Source organism: Protomyctophum bolini, assembly GCF_963924005.1.
Source record: "Protomyctophum bolini genome assembly, chromosome: 3".
Lineage (NCBI taxonomy): Eukaryota > Metazoa > Chordata > Actinopteri > Myctophiformes > Myctophidae > Protomyctophum > Protomyctophum bolini.
In genome coordinates this window covers 31,116,215-31,140,043 of record NC_137864.1, presented here as the reverse complement: position 1 = coordinate 31,140,043, position 23,829 = coordinate 31,116,215, and the positions used below count along the sequence as shown (strand labels likewise).

At 40.7% G+C, this 23,829-nt stretch overlaps 2 protein-coding genes across 4 annotated transcripts; both read right to left on the bottom strand.

The window, feature by feature from the left end:
• Window positions 1-1,337: 1,337 nt before the first annotated feature.
• sirt7 (sirtuin 7) lies at window positions 1,338-8,223 on the bottom strand. Of its 2 annotated transcripts, none has more exons than XM_080759324.1 (10): window positions 8,096-8,223; window positions 7,736-7,873; window positions 6,533-6,637; window positions 6,377-6,447; window positions 6,161-6,233; window positions 5,881-5,979; window positions 5,200-5,436; window positions 3,395-3,475; window positions 3,197-3,303; window positions 1,338-1,830 (listed from the first exon to the last, which is right to left on the bottom strand). In XM_080759324.1, the coding sequence occupies exons 1-10, from the start codon at window positions 8,198-8,200 to the stop codon at window positions 1,626-1,628; spliced, it is 1,221 nt and encodes a 406-aa protein (XP_080615450.1). In that variant the 5' UTR covers window positions 8,201-8,223; the 3' UTR covers window positions 1,338-1,625. The 2 variants fall into 2 exon arrangements, with proteins under 2 accessions (XP_080615450.1, XP_080615451.1); XM_080759325.1 differs by having other exon boundaries at window positions 5,881-5,973.
• A 483-nt stretch (window positions 8,224-8,706) lies between these two features.
• Window positions 8,707-21,548, bottom strand: cp110 (centriolar coiled-coil protein 110). 2 transcript variants are annotated; one of them, XM_080760305.1, is made up of 10 exons: window positions 21,092-21,548; window positions 20,602-20,727; window positions 16,868-19,469; window positions 16,341-16,423; window positions 14,751-14,870; window positions 13,455-13,604; window positions 13,269-13,349; window positions 13,061-13,177; window positions 11,483-11,565; window positions 8,707-9,604 (listed from the first exon to the last, which is right to left on the bottom strand). In XM_080760305.1, the coding sequence occupies exons 1-10, from the start codon at window positions 21,242-21,244 to the stop codon at window positions 9,457-9,459; spliced, it is 3,663 nt and encodes a 1,220-aa protein (XP_080616431.1). In that variant the 5' UTR covers window positions 21,245-21,548; the 3' UTR covers window positions 8,707-9,456. The 2 variants fall into 2 exon arrangements, with proteins under 2 accessions (XP_080616431.1, XP_080616432.1); XM_080760306.1 differs by lacking the exon at window positions 20,602-20,727.
• Window positions 21,549-23,829: the final 2,281 nt, after the last annotated feature.

The following is a 23,829-nucleotide window of genomic DNA, read 5'->3' as shown; positions in this document are numbered from 1 at the left end:
CCTGATCAATAATACTAATGGATCTTCCTGAGATAATTTAGTATGTTTACTAAATCAACTCTGCAGCCTATGTGACTTACAAACCAATAAATAAAATTACCAACATTTTCTTCCTATAATATTGTAATAAAGGAGGTTGAAAACCACAAAGTGTAAGTAACAAAAGGTAATGTAAACAAAATTATTACATTCAAAACATTTAGCACACATTAGTATGCAGCAGCACTGGTTTGCAAAGGTGACATCAAGCCAAGGTGTGAAGTGTCATTTATGGAGGGTTAAGTGTATACTGCATCACTGTCTGCAGTGGCTCAATACACTAGCACAAGAAAATTATTTAAACTCTTATTAGACCAATATTCTAAGTTAACTAACCCAATATATGATATGGGGGGCAATTTGGTGGTAAAAGTCAAGAGGGTAAATGATCGATGAAATTGACATATATAGCATCTTCACTGTTCATCATAACCATGTCACTTTCATTTCAAGATAATGGCATCAAAATGTGGCTTTTTGTGGCTCATCTATGCACACCTCTACATTGCCCTTGTTTCAGTTATTAACTGAAGTAAATAAAACAAAAAAATATGTACCTCCTCTCAAAACTATAGTTGTAGCAAACCTTGCTGAATAAGATCCATTCAACAATATTAGACAAAGTGTAAACAATCTGAAAATCACCACAAAAAGTTATATTAGTTAACTGCACAACAAATAGAAAATATTCCATCTCTCTTATATCTACAGTTTAAAAAACAACGTATCTTTGTACTGGGATTCAGGAAATACAAATAAGGAATTCCATGGCATTCCACAAGAGTCACTGGCTAGTTGCGCAATAGTGGCCGAATTTGGCATTGCAGCTCGAGCCAGCACTGGTCCATTGACTATCATTGCGCACGTTCATGTTATTGGAGCATGACACGACACGTGAACACTATGTTTCATACGTGAACGTGTGCAAATGGCGCAATGATAGTCAACGGCACAGGGCTTTCACGATTTGGCCCAATCCATCCCAGAATACACTCTGTTCCTACCCGGAAGGAGGAGTGAAATCGCCTCATGCGCTTTTGAGCAATTTAATGCAAGTGGATGAGAGGAGAAATCCGGTGCCGTCTCTATTAATATATACTCTGAGGGCTGTATTTTGCGTGTCTTAAGTACCAGGTCTTATTACCTAACTTGAGTAAACTAAAGACCTGGAGGCGTGATCAATGCCATTTGGCTATTCTGAGTGGCCAAAGAGCATTGATCACGCCTCCAGGTCTTTAGTTTACTCAAGTTAGGTAATAAGACCTAGTACTTAAGACACGCAAAATACAGCCCTAAGGATCTTGTAGTGCACTTTGGTTGACCTTTGGTCTTTGTAAATGTGCTTCATAAATAAAGTTTGAATTTGATTTGATTTGATCAGTGCCTAATAAAATGTTACTGGTAGGGCTTAATAATGTTATCTTGAGTCAGACTTTTCAATGAAGCTGGCCTCCAAATCTCTGTATTCTAGTCCAATTCTAGTCCAACACGGCTTGCATCACAGATGTTAGTTAGTTACTAGGTTGTTCTGCAGTCACTGAACAACACAATATACTTGACAGCAAACTAGACAGAGGTAAGAGCTACTATAAATGTTTTTTCTTCTTCCTTCCTTTGGAATAGCCTCGTCCGAACCAGCCTCCCTGCACTGCAGTGTCCCTACTAGCCTGACCCTGGTTATCAGGTAAACAGTCTTCTTGCTCAGCAGGGGGAGCTATAACTTTACGAGTATGGCTGTTCTCCTCTTCTGACCTCAACTGGGTAGCCAGGCTGAAGATGGGGTCCTCTGCCCTGATGACACAATGGGGGAAATGTGTGAAAGAATTCATGCAGAGGTTTGCCATGTGGTGCATGTTAAAGAAGTGTTTGCGAGGGATATCATATTTAAGGACCAGTTCCTCAAACGAGAACATACTCCCCCGACCCCTCTCAAATACATCCCTTAATTGACCTATTCCCCTATCAGCTCTACCTGGCACAAATTGATTATTACCCCATATTGGGCTGAAGCGACTAAGCGAGAGAGAAGTGGATGTTCTCCCAAAAATATATTGACCTCATGCCAGACTTCAATCATTGTTTTAACTATAGGATTGCTTGTAATTCTTTTTAGGTTTATATAAGTATCTGAGTAAATATAAAGGGGGAGTGGTAACTTCAAGGAGCTTGATTCCACATCTTTCCATGCCGGCGCCGCATCCGTTGTAAAGTAGAACATTAGTGTTCTCAATTGAGCTGCCCAAAAATACCACAGCAAGTTAGGACACTGTAATCCTCCCCTATCATAGGGTAGATAAAGCAAGGACAATCTAAGGTCACATTCATACCAGAGAGCTTTGCTGCGATTAAAACGAATCCTGCTGCGCATTTTCAGAAAGTGCACTTCGTTTGGCAGGTGTGAAGGCTCATTCGAATCGTAATGCGTATCAAAGAACCGCATTATACTCCGAGCAAAAACGGGGATTTCGCTTCGCTTCCAATCGCACTTGATTACGATTCGGTGCAGGTGTGAATGCAATCCGCAGTAAATAAAGGAAATGAAGCAAACAATGTGGCGGGTGAGGAGACTGAAGCCCTGATCGAAATGAGGACGAGTACATTAATCAATTGCTTAAGAAAACACATAAACACTGCAGTGCAGTGTAATAGTATTATAGCCTACAGAATATTCTGTCTGTCTGTGCGTGCCGTAAACATGGAGTGCTGTCACTGTGTGGGGACTAGTGGGGAGTAGGAACTTTCATCTCAATAAACGTGTAAACATTTTGCGCTGCCGTCTGTTATATCAGTGCGCTCAGCGCTGTGCCTCCATGCCCAAAAGAACAGTGTGTGGCTGCGTGCGTATAGTGAGAGAGCGAGAGAGAGAGGGGGGGTCCAGTCCCAGACGGCACGACACATATGCACGTTATGAGTATAATTTTATCACCATAGATTTCACTGTGTAGGCTAGTTTATGAATGGAACACATTGATAAAGGTCCCACCTGCTGCGTTTACAATTGCTGCGGATGACAGTGTGAAGGCAAACCGCAGCAAATTAAATATGCAAGAATCCCAAATTCTCCGCCCATACGCATTTAGTCTACCGAAGTATTAGGTGAGAATGTGACCTAAGTCTAGGACCATGTGGTGCATGTTTGTGTGTGTGTGGCCCTTACTTGTTATATCCAGAAAGTTTAATGTTGAGGTCCTCCATCAAAATACGCATTACATCATCACACTTGGCATGAATCTTCAATGTGGCATGGTCATCTTTTGGTGTCCACTGAAACAGATAAATAATGACATAATCCACAACTGAAGTACAGACAGTATCTATCTAGTTATCTTCTTTAAATGATTTTGCTCTAGCTCACCTGCAGGTTAACAATGTAGAGTTTGGGTCTTTTGCTGGCTGGTCTGTTCATGAACCATAGGCAAGCATATTTTTTCAACACCTACAGGAGTGATAGACAACAACTTACAGTGACAACCAACCATCCAATTAAGTAGCGAGCTATATTAATACATATAGCATAAATAAGCAGTAATAGCACTATAGGATGTCAATTGAGAAATAGCTTTAAAGCTGCTATAAGCAATAATATTAATAATGACCTTTTTTGGTATTCAGACAGCCAGCAATGGGTAGAACGCGCCCAAAGAAAGTAGTCTCTGTGACACATCTAGGGGCCTCAATCTGCATTCAAATATTTGTCTAGAAGCTTTGTCATTGGTCGATTTACCTGTCTGCTTCCTGATTGGTTAGTCATTGCGACCGTGTTTTCCCCCCGACCAATGACAAAGTTTCTAGGAACATCTTTGAATGCAGATTGCGGCCCCTAGATGTGTCAGAGACTAAATGTTTTTTGGGAACCTTCTACCCATTGCTGGCTGTCTGAATACAAACCCCCCCAACCAACATATTGCTTATAGCAGCTTCAATTCCCACAGCCAATTTATCGACCAATTCATTCACTGATTTAATTCCATTCATACAACCATCACATGGGACCACACTTTTGGAATAACTTACCGTCTCATATCAGAGTCTGTACTAGTCTCTGCTTTTTTAAGAGACAATTACTGCAATTTTTTATTAACAAGCTTGGGCAACACGCCCTAGTCATGTTATTATTTTATATTTTCTATTTGAATATATATTTTTTTTCCATTATTATTATTTATAATCCTTAGGTTTACCAATATTATTCATATCTTAATTTCTGTTATTTAAGCTCAACTGGTAGCTTCAATAGGAAGGCCACTCGATAAGCCCCTTTGGGTTTTTTTGGCACTTCCAGTATGTATGTAACTAATCTTGTTTCCTATTGAAATATTTGCTTTCTGTATTTATTTTATTTTACCATATTGTTATTATTTACATATGTGCAAATTGTAATGGGAATTTTAGAATGCCAACTACAGTGCCAGACATATTGTGTATTTATCTTCCGTCCATTAAGTCTCTTTGTTCACCAATGTGCTCAGTCTAATTCATGCAGCTGTCAATCTAACAGCTGACTTGACTCTTCCACGCTGTCAGCAAAGGTATACTTATTTGTGTGTTGCCCTTATTTTTTAGAACAGATCCTTATTCAATTCAATTCAATTCAATTTTATTATAGTGTCAAATCACAACAAGTTTGTTTCTCTGCTGAATCTTCTTAATAAATTATCAACACTTCACTTTGTCATTCCTTCATCTTTGGACGATTATTTAATCGACAACAAAATAAACTAAACTAAACTACAACATTCACCCCATGCCACCATTTGGGTACATTTAAAATGGGTACTTATTCCAGTTTTAGCATTCAATGTGTTTTACTGTGTTCATTCATACATAATGTTTGAAATTTAAACTAGAACAAACAAAGAGGTAGGAGTGCACACTAATAGTGGGGAGGTGCTGACCAGTGACCACAGGAGACAAACTTGTAACAGAAAGGAGGAGAGGTCACACAACTCGTAGTCACGATGCAAGAAACATTTATTACCAACGTTTCGGCACAAAATGCCATACCCTGAAGAAGGCATTTTGTGGCAAAACATTGGTCATCTTAAAATAAAAGTTTGTTGGATCATGACTACGAGTTGTGCAACCTCTCCTCCTTTCTGTTGAAATGTAAACTATCCCATGAACAGGTCCACACTCCACAGCATGATTTTTGGAGCCTACCTTCAGACTGGATCCAAGGCAAATTATGACATCTGCCTTCTCGGCTGCCTCAGCAGCTCCCTTCCAGTTGAGAGGCTGCTCCAGAGTTCCACGCTCCCCGAAATGTACAATGGTGTCCCTGAGCTCACCACTGCAGTAGGCACACCGTCGTCCTGTCCCATGGTGGTGCCGTGATGTCCGCTCCGTCACATCAAACAAACGTACATACTCCTTGGTTGGGGAACAGGATGTACACACCTGGGGAAGCAGGATGTTGTTTACAATACATAACTTACCCACAATGGCCAGGTGATGTTATTGTTAACAAGGGGGTATGAGGTTTTGGATATATATTTTAACAAAACACCTGTCAATATAGCGTTATTATGGATTCCACCAACATTATAACTTAACTGTCGAACTGTTGGCTCCCTGGCAGGCATAGTTTTATTGAGGTTACGGTTAGGCATAGTTTTACTGAGGTTAAGGTTAGGCATAGTTTGACTGAGGTTAGGATTAAGGCTAGGTTTAGGCATAGTTGCAAAAAATTGTCAATTGAATTGTCAATCACAGCGACTACTGGCCAATCACAGTGGTATCCATAAGCACGCGTAAATATTCATTTCCAATATTCCCATATTGAAAATGAATGGAGAAGCTGCTGCTTGTCTGACTGAGCCCTTACATGTGTTTCTGCCTCACCTCAATAAACATGTTTCCATGGAGCTCAGATAGGGCATGTCTAGGAAGCCCACTTCGTAGATGAAGTCCATCACAGTTTTGAGACACCACATGCTGCACCTTTGAAGATGGATAAATAAATTAAATACAAATCAACCTCCCCCTTTATAAACATTCAATCTAAGAGATATATATATACGTATGTGTGTACGCACCCACACACACACACACACACACACACACACCCACACACCCACACACCCACACACACACACGCCGTAGCCAAGGATTCCTCACATACCAGCTTCTCTTTATGCAGCATTCTGATGCACATGTGTGTGAGGGTTGGTTCTGCATCACTCAGGTCAGATGTACTGGGAATTAAACAAAAGACAGTCACTTATAGGTAAAATGCTATTACCCCATCCCTGTGTGCTCACACCCAACATAGGAAATGTGGTGCAACCCTTAGTGCAACAATGCAGCCAACATCACAAGATGAGAAAGCATCTCTAACCTGACAACCCGGCCCTGCCGTAGCTGCGTCCAAATCCCATTCGGGCCCCTGTAGTCTGGGATAGATGCTGCCTGAAATACAATGCATACAATGCATTAGCCCAGTCACGATCAGCACGAACATAATGAAACCTAAAGATCTCCAACTTCAGCCTACCGTGCTGATACCAGCTCCAGTGTAAACGACCAGGTGTTGTGCCTGTTTAATTTCCTCAGCCAGCTGGCTAACCTTGTTCCTCAGCTCTACAGCATCATCAAATACCTGCAATATCAATAAATGACCAACATGTCACATACAGACCACCTTGTATTACATTTCAGTTAAGGCCTCTCATTCAACTATTGCATCTGATGGATAATTTTGAATTATTAAGATATTAATTGTTTGTGGATGTCGTAATCATATGCCCTATAACTTAATCAGGTGCCTTTGTATATCTTCATGTCACACTGTCACACTGATTTTAGCCAGCGTGTAGATAAAATTGTTTGCCACAGATTACATTTGTATCTGTGAGAAACTATTGTTTGACCCTGTAGCAAGGCAGACTTCATGGTTTTCCCAATCTTGATTAAAATGCTATATTAATAACCGTGTCCATTTGGTGACACGAAGAGAGACACTTTGTAATTGGCTGTATGTGGATTCATTCTTTGTGCTCTCCGAACTAAAGTGAACTGGCTGAAACATATGCTCCCGACTCTGACTGGACAATCCTTTCTTTTGTGGACTCATCTATTCTTTTGGTACAGGGTACTTTTTGTTCTCTGATTACTTTCAAAAGTATTTTTACATTTCAGGAGTTTCTTGCTCTGCTAACGAAGTTAAAATATACAGTCCTTTCTAATTACCATTATTAATTACCTGAATTAGTAATTTATCCATTAATTTGGTCTTCGATCCTTTTCCTTTTTATCTATTAGCATCAATAGTCGTTAATTGTCATTCTTTCTTCTAGAAGGATAGAGATCTGCACAGATCAACACATGATCAAACGTAATGTTGCATACCCAGATCTTCCACTATCTTTGAGTAGCCCATTAGATTTTCTATGGATACGATCAATTATACTTAACATAATATCAGAAACCTTTAGTCATTAATATAATATTAATATAAAGACGTTTTAGTGAATTCCATGTACAGTTTTTTGTGCTGCTCATGTGAGACATGCCATTGACCGGATCGGTGTTATTGAGTCAATCAACGGTTCTTCTAGGCGTAGTGGATCTAAAAAACAAAGCAACAGGGAGAAGCTTCCCAAGGCGAACAAAATGCTTTCAAGACCAAAAAAACGCTTGTTTCACACAGTAGCTAAAGTACAGTATATTATTTATATTCTACAGTTTAACCCCCTACCTCTTCTTGCTTTCTCTTGAGAACATTCCTGCGGACTTGTCTCTTGCCGAGCTCTTCCACAGTGTCTTGATGCCGAAGTAGCGTCGAGGTATCCTCTTCTGACCTCTCATCTTTTGGTTTCTTCAGGATCCTCGCGATCTAGTCAGATAAGAACCGTGTTTTAACTTAACTGTATTGATAAGTAGTAACGACTGTTCATTAACCACATATAACCATCTTACGCAAACCTTAGTGTCTCACAAGTTTTAACTTTAGCCAAATAGCCACGGCACCTAGCTTAGCCAGTCACTCAGAGGAGAGTTCACAACACAAGTCTACTACAAGCTCCAAATGAACTGGAGTTGGACCTTCTTATCTTACCTGTTTAAATGTCTTCCTCTCCTTTTCTCTTTGTAGGATCTTAGCTTTCTCCAGCGCCTTTCTCTCCGCACGTGAAGATACACCGGTCTCAGTGCATTCTTCCATTCTCAGCTATGATCCAAAATCGGTTCCAAACATTGAAAACAAACGTACTGGAGCCAACGACAGCGAATGCAGATGCTAAAAATACAGCCGCGCAGCAAACAGCGCCACCTGCTGACCTACCTGGTTTTGATTGACTGATGAATTTAACAGATTGGAGAATTACAGTACATTTCAAGCAGAACTCAATACAAAACTGTTAACTGTGGACGAGACCATAAAGCATTACACTTGTTTACAATAGGGCCCACCATGTTCAATTCATAACAATTAGAGACGTACAAATATACTCTTCTATATAGCCAAAGAAAACATAAGTGATGGGGAAAAGGGTGTGGGTGGTAAGAGCGGTTTTGAAAGAGTCAAGGGATTTGCATGTCTTAATGATTGTTGGTAGGGCGTTTCACATTTTGGTGGCAAAGGAGCGAAAATAATTGTCCCTTGTTTGTGCCCCTTGTTGTGGTTAGTGTGTACCGATGTATTTATGAAAAACACGACCCGGGTTTTAACACAAGCATTTATTAAAAAACACGTAGAAATAAATAGAAAATGTATAAATGATACAAATGTTAAATATAGTTTGGCGGCTTTGTTATCCGATATACTGGCATAAATTAAGTATACGATAGCCTAACTAGTGAAAAATTACAAGATTTGAAGTGAACAATATAAAAACCCACTGGAAATGTCAGATAGAGGTCTAATGGTTGTTAGGCTCAATTATTGTATAAAAAATTCAAACTATTTGTAAAAAACAAAATAAAAAAGCAACTATTTGGTAGCAACAGGAATGTATTGACCCCATTCTCCCCTGGACTCACATTTGAAGTGGAATGCAGATGTTCAGTCTTAAATCCAGCATTAATTAAGCATCACTTAAGTTACACTTGTTTTGCTACCTCAGCATTTTTTACTTTCAATAAAGTTTTTCACATCAGTGCATCCAGATGACAATCAATCACAGTTGTGTATATTTAATACATTCAATACTATGGTGGTGCTGCGACCTCGACTTGAGTTTGACTCAGTGTTAATTAGGCTACTTGATTGTTACTGTATCAATAGCTTAAAAAGGTGACTTTATTTAATTAGCATGGACAGTTAGCATGGTCATTTTGGTTAACACATCGAAAACAATGTTATGTTGTCCTATCCCTCTCTTATTATACAGACATCGCCTTATGTGTCAATATTATATTTCAAACCCCAAGAAACTCAATGCTACAAGTAGTTATGTTAAGACATATGGGAGAGAAGCTTCATCTGGGTCGACAGGAATAAGTGGTCTTGGGGACCCTCTGAGGGTTTGCTTTGAACTGTCCTCGCTTGGATTCTGATGGCCGCTCAGTCTTGTGTCTGGCCCTATTCACAGCCACGCTGTGGCTCCCTGTTGCCTTCTTCTGGATCCTGAGGGAGGGAGACAAAATTAATGTAAGTTGCTGATGAAGACAATGGGACTCCTGCACGAAGCGGTTGCAAATGTACGAAATGTACCATTTTCTAATGTTTAGTACAGTAAATAAGCCAAGCACAATAAGTGAAGAATTTTAACATACTACTTTTCTTTGATGTTGAAAATTGAAAAGGGGGTCAAAATGACCAGAGGACCCCGGAGGGTTAGTTAAAATCTGTGTTTGTGCCTTGTAGTCATCTAGTAATTGCATGCTTTTAACACTGGTGCTGTAAACAGCCATATTGACCTATGATTGGATCCCACCAGAACCCGCTCTACTTCCTATGTACACTTCCTAAAAGACAGTGTGCTATTACTGGCTCAGTACAGCACTAATCAAGTCAACTACCCAACCTACTTACAGTATATACAAAAATAATTGTTATACCCTGAAGAAGGCAACTAGCTTGTCGAAACGTTGGTAAATAAAAAGTATTTTTTGGCATCGTTGTGCGACCTCTCCTTTCTGTTATAAAGTTTGTCTCCCGTGGTCAGACTCAGCACCTCCCTACTCTTGGTGTGCGCTCCTACCATTGTGTTTGTTTTGAAACAGCAGTGGAAGAACTCGCAAAACACAAATAATACAAACACTGCTGTGTTTAACAGCTGGAGAATAGGTAGGCGGAGAGAAAAAGTCCTTCAGTCCGACTGAGACGAGTGGACAGACACACTGGACTGCAACAATGGAGGAGGAATCATCCAGTGAAAATAATACAATGAGTTCAATACGATCACATCGGCAGCTACTTGAGGATAGCAGATCTACAAGCTCACAATGCGTTGGTGTCAGCTTGTAGATCTGATATTTTCCTAAATATTTTTTGTTTTATACAAATAAAAAATAAGCAACTACACTTTAGAAACAAGCCCAAAAAAACGCAACCTGCAATAGTAACTATGCCATCACATAATCAAATGAAATAATGTGGTTTAAAGAACTGAACTTTATTCCTAGAAAATCACAACCATACGTTCACAGTGAATGAGTGGCACAGTGAATGAGTGGCTGCCGACCGGAAGTGCACCGAACAGTTAAAATCTTGTGTGACAGCTGATGGGTATTTTATTAATTATGATTTATTGCTTCATATTTTATGTTCACATCTTATTACTATGTTAAAAAAGACCTTGTAAATCTTCTTGTATCTGGTGCACAGGACTGCCCTGTCACCCAGTGATGTCATATCAATATATGCGTGTGTATTAATTCCACTATCAGCTGTCACCCACTCCAGATTGTCCGTTGTACCAAAGGGAAATAAGATGAAATGGACAACAACATGACAACAACTGTTGTCTTAAAGATGAGGCTAAACATACACTCTCACCCCATGAGATAAAGATTCATCAACAGAATCCTAATCACGGAACGTGATTAAAGTAAAAAACAGGATTCAGGCGATCGGACGCCCATGACAGCTTGATGACACCTTACTCTGATGGGACCTTTCCACCTATTGAAATGTGACAGCTGAATTCTGAACCTATGACATGTTTTTCAGTATATATGTTTGTGCAAAATGATGTGACTTTTATTCAGAGCACTTAGGAGAATTCTCTCTCCGCTATTCTTTACATTTGTACACGCTCTGGATCTGAAGAAAAACTAACTAAAGAGAACTACTTTAAGAACAGGTATTTTGCACTACTCTAACTAAGTTTCACTATAGTTCCTCTTTTGGGTTTTTGATACTTTGGGTTCTCACTTTTCCAGTGAAGATTTATAAGGTTGAGGTATCTGGTCTTTTTGGCTATTTGAATAGCCTCACTCAGATTATTATCTGTCAACAGCTTTCATCACTAGACCTAAAAGAAGGGATTTTAATACTCACATCACACCCCTCTTCCTCTCCAAGGATTTTTGCGTAGCAGGAGACGAAGAAGTCTTTCCCTTGGCACTGACTGCGTCTCCACTCTAAAAACACACATCCACAGTTGCACACAACCATATAAACAATTGCATAATGTTATTGGCCACTTTACATGTACCCAGTCCAGTAGTTTACCACACAAACAACTACAAATACACACACAAGCATCCATAAACAAATGAATGCAGTACATCAATAGAGGAAATATAGTACTTCAGCAACAGCAGGAACAAGCTAGTGAAAAATCACTATAGTCCAGTAATAATGTAACTTGACCTCAAACTAATTGCAAAAAAAACAAACTCAGCTGATTTTGTATCTTACATATGTCCTGAATAACATACAAAAAGTTGCCTGAAATTGTCTGAGGGGAAAGTGTTGAAAATGGCCTGTACAGTATGGCCACCATAGACATCCTATATAAGGCAAATAATTTCAAATTTTCCTTTTGCTTTAAGTAGCATGTGACATGTCAAACTAGGGTGTTTTCATGATGCTGAGTCCATTCCAAGCATTAGTTTTGCATAAAAACACTCCTTGGGCTAATAACGGCCATAGCCATCACAAATGTGATGAGGTCAGCACAAAAAGGAAAAAAAAATATTTGCCTTATATAGGATGTCTATGGTGGCCATACTGTACAGGCCATTTTCAACACTTTCCCCTCAGACAATTTCAGGCAACTTTTTGTATGTTATTCAGGACATACCGGTATGTAAGATACAAAATCAGCTGAGTTTGGGTTTTTTGCAATTAGTTTGAGGTTGACCCCTTTTTTCCCATATAATGCCTGTACTACTAAGCCTTCTTTAGTGAATGACATTTGGGATCAGGATGGCCAGCAAGTCTTTTATTCTTGTTAATTCGTTAACTTCGCCATGCCAGAATGGCCAGGGATTGTGTTTCAGTGTGTCTGTCAGTCTCGGGCACCGCTGGACAGATTGGTGTGAAACTTTGCACGCACTCCCTAGTAGGCCTTGGGAGAACACATTCAACATATCTACTATATTATGCTAATGTTTTGATGACCAAGCTAAAACGGTAACATTACAAGGAGAAGGCGCAAAAACGTAAGTGTTATCTTTGTAAACTGAAAGAAACAAAATGAAAAATAAATAATAATTAGACATATTTGATCCGGTGGGGAAAAAACAGTTTTCAGCTTCACACATCTGAGAGCTGTCCACAGAGGGGAACAGGAGGGAGAACTTAGTTATTGTCTTGCTCAGGGAATATTGCCAGGGCTGGGATTCGGACCTGGGAACTTCTACTTCACAGGCATGCTCTCTATCTATTAATCTATGGACGCTCTCATCTCGGTTTGAAGTTACAATTTCACATGAGGAATTAGGTTAATAAACCTTTTAAGTCACGGTTCTGCTAGCATAGCTTGACAAGACAATCCAATGTGAGCAGAAAATAAAGCGTGTACGACACACGACAACACAGGGTTGTCCCTGTGTGAATCACCTGGTTTTCAGGGAATCCCATACAGACACAGCACTTAAAAGTAACTGAGATATTGAAAAAAAGGGCTACCTGTCGTCGCCGCTCCCTCTCTCTGACCAGCTCCCTGTCCCAGCTGATGAGCTGCATCCTCTCCCTGGCAGACAGGCTGAAGAATATGTCATAGAGCTCGTAATGTGCAGAGCGCAGCTGAAGCAGAACAGAGAAAAGGGGGAGACTTAAATTAATCCTCACAATGAGAGCGTCAACCGAAATACTCAGAAATGTGCTTATACAGTACCTGCAGTGTGACTCTCTCAAGAAGCAAAATGTCTTGTCTGCTAGTCTGTGGCTGGAAGGTCAACAGGAACTGTCTAGTGTCCTGACACACACACACACACACACACACACACACACACACAATTATTGAGGCCTGAAAAGTGGGAGTACTGCCATAGGCAGACATGACACTGCTGTCTCAGCTCACCTTGATGGTGCGCAGCAGCTGTGCCACTCTCTCAGTTTTCAGAAGCCGGCGAGTCAGGAACCCTTTAACTGCTGCCAACACCAGGGGGCGGTAGCAGTCTGGTACAGAACTGGGAGACTGGGGGGTGGGGGGTGGTTGCTGGGATGAGAGCTGTGAGTAATGAGAACAGGGAAAGAGAGGAGAATACCAATTCCATCAATGACGACCAATTAATTTCCCGCCTGGATTTTCAAGGTCTTTTTCAAGTTGGGCATCCTTTTAGAGCCTAGTGGTCGTCAGTCATTGTAAAAGGATGTAATACGACTGCAGCCGTTGACGTGCTACATGACAGAGGTTGGAATAACACAATTTAACTGACGACAAACTGTTAGGCCTAGACATTTTATTAAACAAAAAAAAAGTAGAGCAAGTTTGTTGATTAAAGGCAGCACAATACAAAGGATTGTAAGTCTGATTTGGTACAGATTACACACCAAATTAAAACAGTTTGTGTCCCCCATCCAGTCAAGTTGAGTCAACAAGGTTCTCCAGCTTCCCATTTGGATATCGCTGTCTTTACACATAATCAGTGGGATATTGCTGACACACCCACATCAGGAACATCACATATAAAATGATGGTTTTGTCTCACAATACTTGGGAATCTCAGTACTGATGACAAGAGTTTGCTAGCTCCTGCATTAAACTCCACACAGAGTAGCTTTTGGCCGAGTGCACCAGCTTATTGCTGAGTCAAATAACAGCATGGCCTTCCTGTACAAACTTTAGTTAGTAGTGATATCAAGATACTAAACGGTAAACGGTGCATTTATACCATTTTTATTCATGCATTACATTCATCCAAACACACATTCACACCGACGGCGGAGGAAGGCATCAACCGGCTCATCAGACACAATGATTTAGCAAAGTTAACTGAAGTGAACCATTTTTCTCCTGAACTTAGTACCACATTAAGATGTGCGAGGCTTTATTTAAGAACTATCCGGCAGTGGCTCAGAAAATAGCGCTGCCGGCTGGCCGCTTGGGAAACGGCAGTTCGAACCCCAGCTCCCCATGGGTTAGTGTCTAAATGTCCTTGACCAAGATACTAAATCCCTAACTTATCCCGAATGTGTGACCGTTCTCTGCTATAGCATGTAGCAGTGTAAGATGTGATTATACTACATTGGTGGATATATTCAGGCAGTAAAGAATGAGTAATAAAAATATTACTCAAGGCATTATGTTCAATGAGAAGGGAAGGTAAAACGTTTTACTTAGGTGACAATAGTAAGTGAACATGGCAAACTTTACCTGGGAAGAGAAGGTGCTGGAGAGAAGGGAGGGTGAGATGGAGACGTCCCCCAGACGGGAGCTGGAGAGAGGGCAAGGGAAGGACACGCTCTGGAGGAGATGGTAACGCACCGCCAACGCCTGAGAGAGACAGAGGGAGGAGGGTTGTGGGTTGATCAGAAATACGTGAAGAGGCAAGAAAGAGATGAGGGAAGTGAGAGGGAGAGCATGATGGCAAGATCTAGTGGGAAAAAAGGAGAAAAAAAAGAGAGCACTAGGGCGTTAAGGGTGGAGAAATGAAAGAAAAGAGGGTGCATGCGTGTGTGGTACGTGCACACACTGTAGTACACACCCATGGGGATGAGAGAGGGAGATATTGGGAAATACTGAATTGGAAAGGATGGCAAATGAGGCAGGAGGAAGAAATTAATTGAGGGTGGAGAGAGAGACAGGAGGAGAGATGGGGCACAGATGCAAGGGGGATGAGACGAGAGATGGATGGAGGAAGGGGAGAACGAAGAAAGACAGAAAACGACTGAACACCATGGAGACAAAGAGGGGGGGCATTAGTGGTGGAGCATAGAGGGACGAGTTGGCACTTAACCACCGACGCTCATGAATTAAACAAAATTATCGTTTGCTTTTCTGTGTCAGTTCCCTCACTCCACTCATCCCCTCTACCCTTCCAAACAGTCCATCCTTTTACCCTCGCCACATTGCCCAAGATGGAGCAGGCCAGGCAGCAAAGAAAAATGACAAAGGTCCTATTATTAAACAGCTTATGTTAATTATATTGTTGTTAGAGACACATAAATTAAACAAGAGACTGTAATTAATAGGACAAGGACACTGCCCAAGAACAAACACACACAAGCGCCAACACACGTGCTGTGCTCACACGGGAAGAAACAAAGATTGGGTGCCAAATGAACAGTGGGTGTCCTTGGGAAAACACACAGGAACAGACACAAGACCACGATGCCAGCTCGCCTCTTAGAGATGCAATGAAACATTTATGGGAGAATCCCTGGGCTTCTTTACTAGGGAGAGTTTGAAGGTCCTGTTATAATGAGCACATTTCTGTAGTCTTTCCACACACAGGTCTCTAAAATCCCACTATAACAGGTAGGGGAAATGTGTTTCTGTGCGTGAGTGGCAGCAGTGCCAGTGTTTTACAAAGGTCTGGCACTATTTGCCGTCAACATAATATCATCAGTTGGGAAGTTCTTAAATTGAGATCATCTTCTCTGTTAAAAGGTCAAGAAGCGTTTTTATTATTACTGACCTTGGATGGAGTCCACAAATATAATATACATAATAAATATACCACATTTACATAATGGGGTATCTGTGTTATGCAAAAGGTGGCAGGGGAAGTATAAATATGAAAGTGCATGTCAAGGTTACACCTTGCATATGTTAAAAAAATTGTGAAATTTCACACTAGTAATTATTTATCACTATTGTTTTATTACATTTTCAGTTGAAGCTTTATTATTTTAATCAGAGTCTATCTCAAGTAAGCAACCATTGCCCCACAAAATACCCAAACAACCATTGTTAAACCAATTCCTTTTCATGTACATGTCTTGTGTCATCAGTACATCTCACCTGTAGCAGCTCTAGCTGTTTCCTCTGGTCATGTGTTTCGTAGGCTGGTTTGAGCTGCTGCTCATCCTCTTGACCACTGTGGCCTTCATGCCACCGCACAGATTTTGAGAAAACAAATTATTGGCAGATTTGGCACAAGAAAATTATCAAGAATAGCAGCAGTCTTTATATGGGTAGAAAGATCGACTACGGATGCAATTTAATATTGACAACAAATGGATTTTGATTAAAACTGGACATGTGATATAATACTGGTGTTCCTGGACAATGTATTGCTCAGCAGTCAGCAAATAAAATATAATACCGGAAACAGTAAACCAAGGCAAAACAAAATGCTGTTTGGATTTGCTATGGTTGATGAGTGGACAATCATTTATTTTGTAAATATATCAAGTAGTATTCTGCAAACCAGCAGTTTGACTGTATGTAATTTGAGAATACCTCTTGTGATTCATCAACAGCTGTAGTTTGTTTATTTTCTATATTATTTTGAATGTTATTTTGCACGTACTCATAGTCAGTCCTACCTTTAGAGATGCTGGAGTGAGCTCTTACAATAGATACTGCTCCTCTGCTTCCATCTCTAGGTCTGTCCTCACTTCCCTCTGTCGCATGCATGAGGAGCCTCCGTTTGGCCTTGGATATCCCTCCATGACCTTCCCCTCCGCTGTCTGGGGTCAAATTCTTACCTTGAACATTGTGCCCTTTTGATCGTGAGTCTGATCCAGACCCCAGCTGCAACCAAAGCCCGGAAGGTGTGTCCACATCGTATGATTGGTTGAGGGACAAGGAGTGAGATGATTCCTCCCCCTCTAGTACTACCATCATCTCACTTTTCCTTTCCATTTGCTGGTTACTGGTGTCCAGTAGCACTGAGCCTGTATGTGAAACCTCGATTTCAGAAGGCACCTTTCGGAACACATCAGGAACATGCATCCTCTGTGCCCTTGAGGTGATGCATGGCTGCTGTTTTTTGAAGGTCTCGTGCTTTCTAAAACTGATCATGCAAAGGTCGGTAGCTAGCGGTACTCTATCAGACAACTGGACTCTACAAGGGGCCAGGCCAGATGCAGATTCTTCTCCTCTGACTTCCAGTTTCTGTGTAGCTGTGATCTTCATTAGCTTCCCCCCTCCCTCATTCAATGTCTCTTGCCATCTTACATTGGGGCTTGATTCAGGCTCCATATCTTTGTGTTTAAACTCTTTTAATGGTCTTCTTTGCCACTCACCATCCCTCTCCTCTTGACAGTTTCTGTCATAATCACTTTGTCCAACCCGAACAAGTTGGCCTTTGTTAATGTTCGCCATGTCTTTACCAATGAAGTGACCCAGAAAATTGCCATTTTGAATCTGACACCCGTTCTCCATGTTCTCTGTAATCGTGGCCTCCAGATCTGTGATCAGCAGTTTAAGGCTGGAGAGGTTAAACTCAAGCTGATCGATCTGCTGTGCCTGATCTGAACTTCTCCTGGATGACAACATTCGCTCTACATCACCTTCCTCTGCTAAATACAAGATGGAAGAAGTTGGAGGTCTCAATGCTTCATTGTTTTCCTGTCCCAAAATTACTTTCAGCTCAGTATTATCATTTACATTATGGCTTGTAGAGGCTGGGGGTTTTGTCTTTGGAACAGTGGTTTCATGAATCGCTCTTTCAACTTGGGCTTTACTTTTACAGTGAACTGGACTCATACAGAACTGAAGGATGGGGACAGTCTGAAACTTTCCAACACCATTATCAGTAGATATGCTGAAGGTGTTGCATGGTTGTTCAGCTCTGCAGTGGAGCTGAGTATTTCCAGAGGTGTCATCTTCCTGTGCTCCACTCAATACCTCAGTGTCTTCAACTCCAATCAAGTGCACATTACCTAATTTAAATGTTGCACTTAGTTCCTGAGATTCTGTTACAACCCCCACTTTGCCTTTTGGTGAGGTTTTTAGTGATGAGGAAACATTTACTTGGTTTCCCTTATTCCCCCCTTTCTCTCTTATTTTTCTTCCCTCTGTTGCCAATGCTCCTTTGTGGGGGAACTCATCATTCTCCTTATCAGAGAGGCTATCTCTCTCCTCGCCTTTTCTCACTTGTTGGGATCTGTCCTGGGTTTTGGTATTCTTGGCCTGGTTCCTTAGCATCCGCTGACACCGCCGATACTCCTGAGATATCTTCAGCAGGACCTGGAGGCTCGGAGGGCAGGGTTCCTCTGGAGATGTTGTTTCTGCTTTACTGACTTGGTCATCCTGTGGTTCCATTTCCATTTGTTGAACCTGAGGTTGGTGTGCAGTTGAAGGGCAGTGAGTGACGAAAGTCTCTGAAGATTCTGGACTATCTAACGGAGAGCTTGTTTTTACTGAAGTGACTGGGCATTCATCTCCATCCTGGTTTTTGTTCTTTTGGGTAAACAGAGCAATGTCCTTCAACTCTGGACTTAACATGAGAGTGCTTTTAGACACTCCTGTTGGAGAACTTCGTACTTGTGATGAAGCAAACTCTGCTGAGTGAGCGTGTATGATAGAATCGTGAAAAGGTGAGATGCTGCAAACATCCTTTAGCAAACTATCATAAACGGAGGATACCTCGGCACACCTCTCTAACTCTTCTCCATCTATGGGAGGGTGGCTGATTATATCTTGCATATTGGTGATTGTGTTTGAAGTATTGTGAAGAAAAAAGCCATTGGCCTCCTCCTCACAACTGAACCCATGGCTCTCTCCCCTTCTCTCAAGTCCACCAGAATGGCTGGTAGTACTTCCTTCATTCACATACCCTGAATAGATTGATTGATGGCTTATATCAATTAGGGGTTCTGCAGCTAGTTTTGACACCAGTTTATTTTTGTTGTGATCAACAGAACAGTCTTCCTGGTAATGTTGATGTGGTGTGAGGTTATGTGGGGAAAAGGCACTACATAAGGATGATGCCACAGGAAGAACATGCACAACACCCATGCCATCACATGTTAGGCTAGATGTTGGCAAAGTCGTCAAACTGTCATTGGTCTCTATGACATCATCACTCTGAGACATTGACACATTGGTGTTGATGTGGAAAGATGAAGATTGTGATTCGATAAGGCCCTGTTCTTCATTAAAGAACTTGTCCACTGTAGGTGCTTTCCTCAGCGGTAAAGCCTATAAGGAAATGATAACAATAAATGTCAACGTTAGTTTCCTCATTTGACAAATGTCAATGGAACATAGCAATAAATAATAATGCTGAAATCAATATCATGTCTTTATGAACATACTGTACATGCTGGTGGTGTATTTAATGAGAGTCAGTTACGATGTAAGTTGCACTCTCTGTGGTGGTGTGGAACATGTGTGTCAAATTTGAAGTCGGTGGTGCGAACGGTTCTCGAGTTACATGGATTACAGACCTACTACACACAGACGTGTTACATTCATAGTAGGATCAAAACTGTTTGTTTTGTAAGGGAAACGTTCAGATCTTCCCTGGTAAATCTGCTATGCAGTATGTATAAATTCACAGAATCTCTGTGTATCCATCTGTCTGTCGAGTCTCGCATAGCCAGAGAAATTATTTCACAATCTCTGAATGCTATATAGTCTGGAACTACACTAATCCGAGTAAGGAAGAAGACATTTCCGTTCACAAAAATATGTTTTAAAATATCTTTAGAGCTTAATTTTTTTTCTTCAATTTCTGCTAAGCAGCAAGCTATATATTCTTAGAAGATTTCTATTTACATTAGGATACATTTTTGTATCCTAAATGTCTTCTAAAGCTAAATCCTAATAAAAGTTCTGAAAAACGTATGTTTCTGCATCAGTAGTGCTCAAACGTTCTTATGTCAAGGACCGCCAAAATGGTCCAGAGGAAATGTATTTGCCTGCGGACCCCGCATTTCAAAATATTTTGTTCCAGGAATCTCGAGAAGCAAATATCTGATTAAAAAAAATGTCTCGCTCCCTCTAGTATTGTGGCTGTCCCTCACATTTCTTAGGTAATTAGTCAGGTATGCGGGTACTGAGGTCAAAGCCATATTTTTACACAATCACAACTTTGTCTTCTACACAGAGCCAACATAGGTTAAAAAGAGGTGGGTCATGGGCCTCAGGCCGAGAATTAGTCTAATTTGTTTGTTGTTTGTGTTTGTTTTGGGAGGTTGTGACGCATAATGGTGATATATTCGCATCGTCACCCAACCCTAACGCATATGCTTTCTCAGTTATAATACGTTAACTGAGCACCCAACGGGCCTCGAGGGCAGATGAAGAGTCATGACTGACCGTGACATACCTGAACACTGTTTAGAATGTTTTCTACATAGGTCACCCTTGCGTGAGCTCTTGATTTTCTCTGGTCAGTGGTCCTTTGTAATGCCTCTCTAATTCTGTGCACCTCCTCTCTCTGTTGCTCTGACAGCTATTGAGATAACATACATAGCATAAAAGATTTAGTGGTGAGTCAGAGTTTGTTCAGCAACAGTAATTTGTCCCCCCTGGGTGAATACTGAATAGTACCCTGGTCCAGTGCTTATAGCGAGTCTCACCAAAGTGCTGGACCAGGGCTAGGTGAATAATACTGAATGATGTTAAGATTATTTGTTCATCACACTCTTCTACAACTGTGTTCAGTACGTTTAAGCACATCAAACAAACAGGGTCTATAATTATATTGAATTTAGGACCAACTGTGACTGCTGGTGTTTCAAGCCTCTATGCTGGTATGGTACCATTAGGAACTAGAAAGAAACCAAACTGTAATTATGAATTAGCTGCTTTCATACCAAAGGTGGAAGGATGGGTTGACCATAGAAGCTGAGAAGAGAAGGAGACCGACGACTGCAACTTCTCATAGCAGGTCTTCTCGATGGTCTGTTTTCCTCAATTTGTCTCAGTTGTGAGAGATGGTGCTGTACAAAATCTTCATAATCTTCCATTCTGGTAGGACGACCCGTTTTCAAATTCAACACGGTGCAGGGTTTACTGCAATGGTTTCACTTGATAGCCAATATGAAAACTCTTGTGTTAGTTAGTTAGTGTTAGCTAGCCAGTGGCCACACAGAGCTAACAACAACTGGCCACAAAAAAGTGACTCATGAAACTACTGCAACGGGGAAACAACACATTCGATGATGAATCAGAGATGCCTGGTCAAATATCATAGCATAATATAAATATATGGTCTAATTTAAGAGATTATACCTATTACATTACCAACACAGTACGTCTGCCGCCAATGTTTACAACTACCCGCCTGTGTGAGAGTATGACAGTTAGCAAAATTCTAGATTCCATAGCCTGGATGGACACTCAAGCTGGCATTGGCTAGTTCGCTGTGAGGCGTTCATGGCAACCGTGGCAACGGCAACTCGGCGCGTAGTAGCCGGCGAAGTAAAACGAGTGCACCCTTGGAAATGGTCGCCTATGAATACAATATTAGCGCACCGGAGCGCACTCGCCTATTAGTTTGCACAGTGCGTTCAGTGCGCTATTTCCGAACGCGCCCAATCATAAGGGGAGCGGGGCGCTGTCCCCTGGCGCGAACTTTAACTTTAACAACAACAACAACACTACTACTACTACACTACCACCCTTTGGCTGTTTGTTTCCCTGACAACGGTCAACCAATAGCGGCACTAAACCCCGCGTCACCAGACTTTCCACCTACAGCCAGCGGCACCGTCCCTCTGAGCTATGTTTGATTGATTGATTGATTGATTGATTGATTGATTGATTGATTGATTGATTGATTGATTGATTGATTGATTGATTGAAATATTTATTAACAGTTTGCAGAATTACAGTACATTTCAAGCACAAACTCAATACAAAGACTGTTAACTCACTTGTTTACAAGAGGGTCCACCTTGTTCAATATATCAAAACATTCGTACAAATAGACACTTCTATATAGTCAAAGAACAGAACAGGAATTCATCATAAAGGAGGTAAAAAGGGAAAAGAAACAATAACAGTGAGGGGGAAAAGGGGTGGGGGGATTCAGATTTGACGGGGGCCAGTTTCGAATTGCAGCCGTCCGTTGGTGCCCTTTGAGAGCGGTTTTGAAGGAGTCAAGGGATTTGCATGTCTTAATGACTGTTGGTAGGGCGTTCCACATTTTGGTGGCATAGGAGCGAAAATAATTTAGTCCCTTATTGTGCCGAATCTGGGTTGTACAGTACATGGTTCGTTGCACTCCCTCTGGTGTTGTGGGTGTGGACTTCGTTAACATTAGGACCACTTCACCACTTTTCAACCTATCTTCATATAATTTGGGTCCTCACTAATAATCATGGTAAAATGGCACGATTTTTTTCTACTCAGTTTGTGTCTCATAGGAGGGCTGTGGGCAGTTTAGAAACCGTCTTCCAGTGACATCATCATTAGGCAGATTATTTTTTAAACAAGATTTTTTTGCAAAAATGTTTAGATTTTCATTATCGTGAGAACCATGGCTTCCATTTTCACATTGCAACTTTTCAGGACTAGAAAGCCTGCAGTTTTTATTAGCTTGTATTCCCCATCGATGATGTCACTGGAAGACGGTTTCTGAACTGCCCACAGACCTCCTATGAGATGCAGACCGAGTAGATTTTTTTTTAATGATTATTAGTAACTATTATATGAAGATAGGTTAAAAAGTGGTGAAGTGGTCCTTTAAGGAAGTATCTAGACAGGTACATGGGTATCTTGGTGGTGCATCAAATCTTGTGGACCAGACCCATTGCAAGAGATTGTTTAAAGAGGCATCAATGTCTGATGCGGTAACAAATTAGTACTTATCTAGACTTATCTATTATCCATTGGCTATATGTTGTCCTTAATCTTAAAATGCTCAGCACTTGATTTTAAATGTAATTAAACAACTTCATTCAACAATCAGTTATGTATTGCACTCAAGAGTACGAACTATAGCTCTGTTTTAAAACAGGTTTATTGGTCATATACAAAATAAAGTAAGCTGTTTATCAACAAACATACAGTATATACAATACATCAATAAATTAAAAGATGTGCCAGACTTGGTGATGAAACAGTTAATTGTATGATTACCAACATTGTCATCATCACTTACGTATATCTACAAATTGCAACAGAAAAAAGTACAATAATTTTGTTGATGATAAATACTTACAAAGACTGTCACATTTTAAGTATTTTTTCCAATATAAAGTAGTGTGGTAGAATAACTTATTACACCCCATACAGAAATATTACAAAACACAGAATCTTACAAGGTCATTTTTGAATATGCCAGATCCACACAAACTACTTCTCTATAGCTTTTAACTGACCATTAAATGTATACTTTAGATTTTAGAAAGACGAAAATATCCAACTCTCCATTAGCAACCTGAACCTTGTCACATGCTCACCATTAGATGCCATGTGGTTTGGTGGGGGGTATAACAGAAAGAGATGAGAGTGGATGGAGTTATTACCAAAAGGGGAGGGGAAATAAATTAAAAGAATGAAAAGCAAAGAAATATGGAAAGAATAAAAAGCTGAATGAAGAATTGTG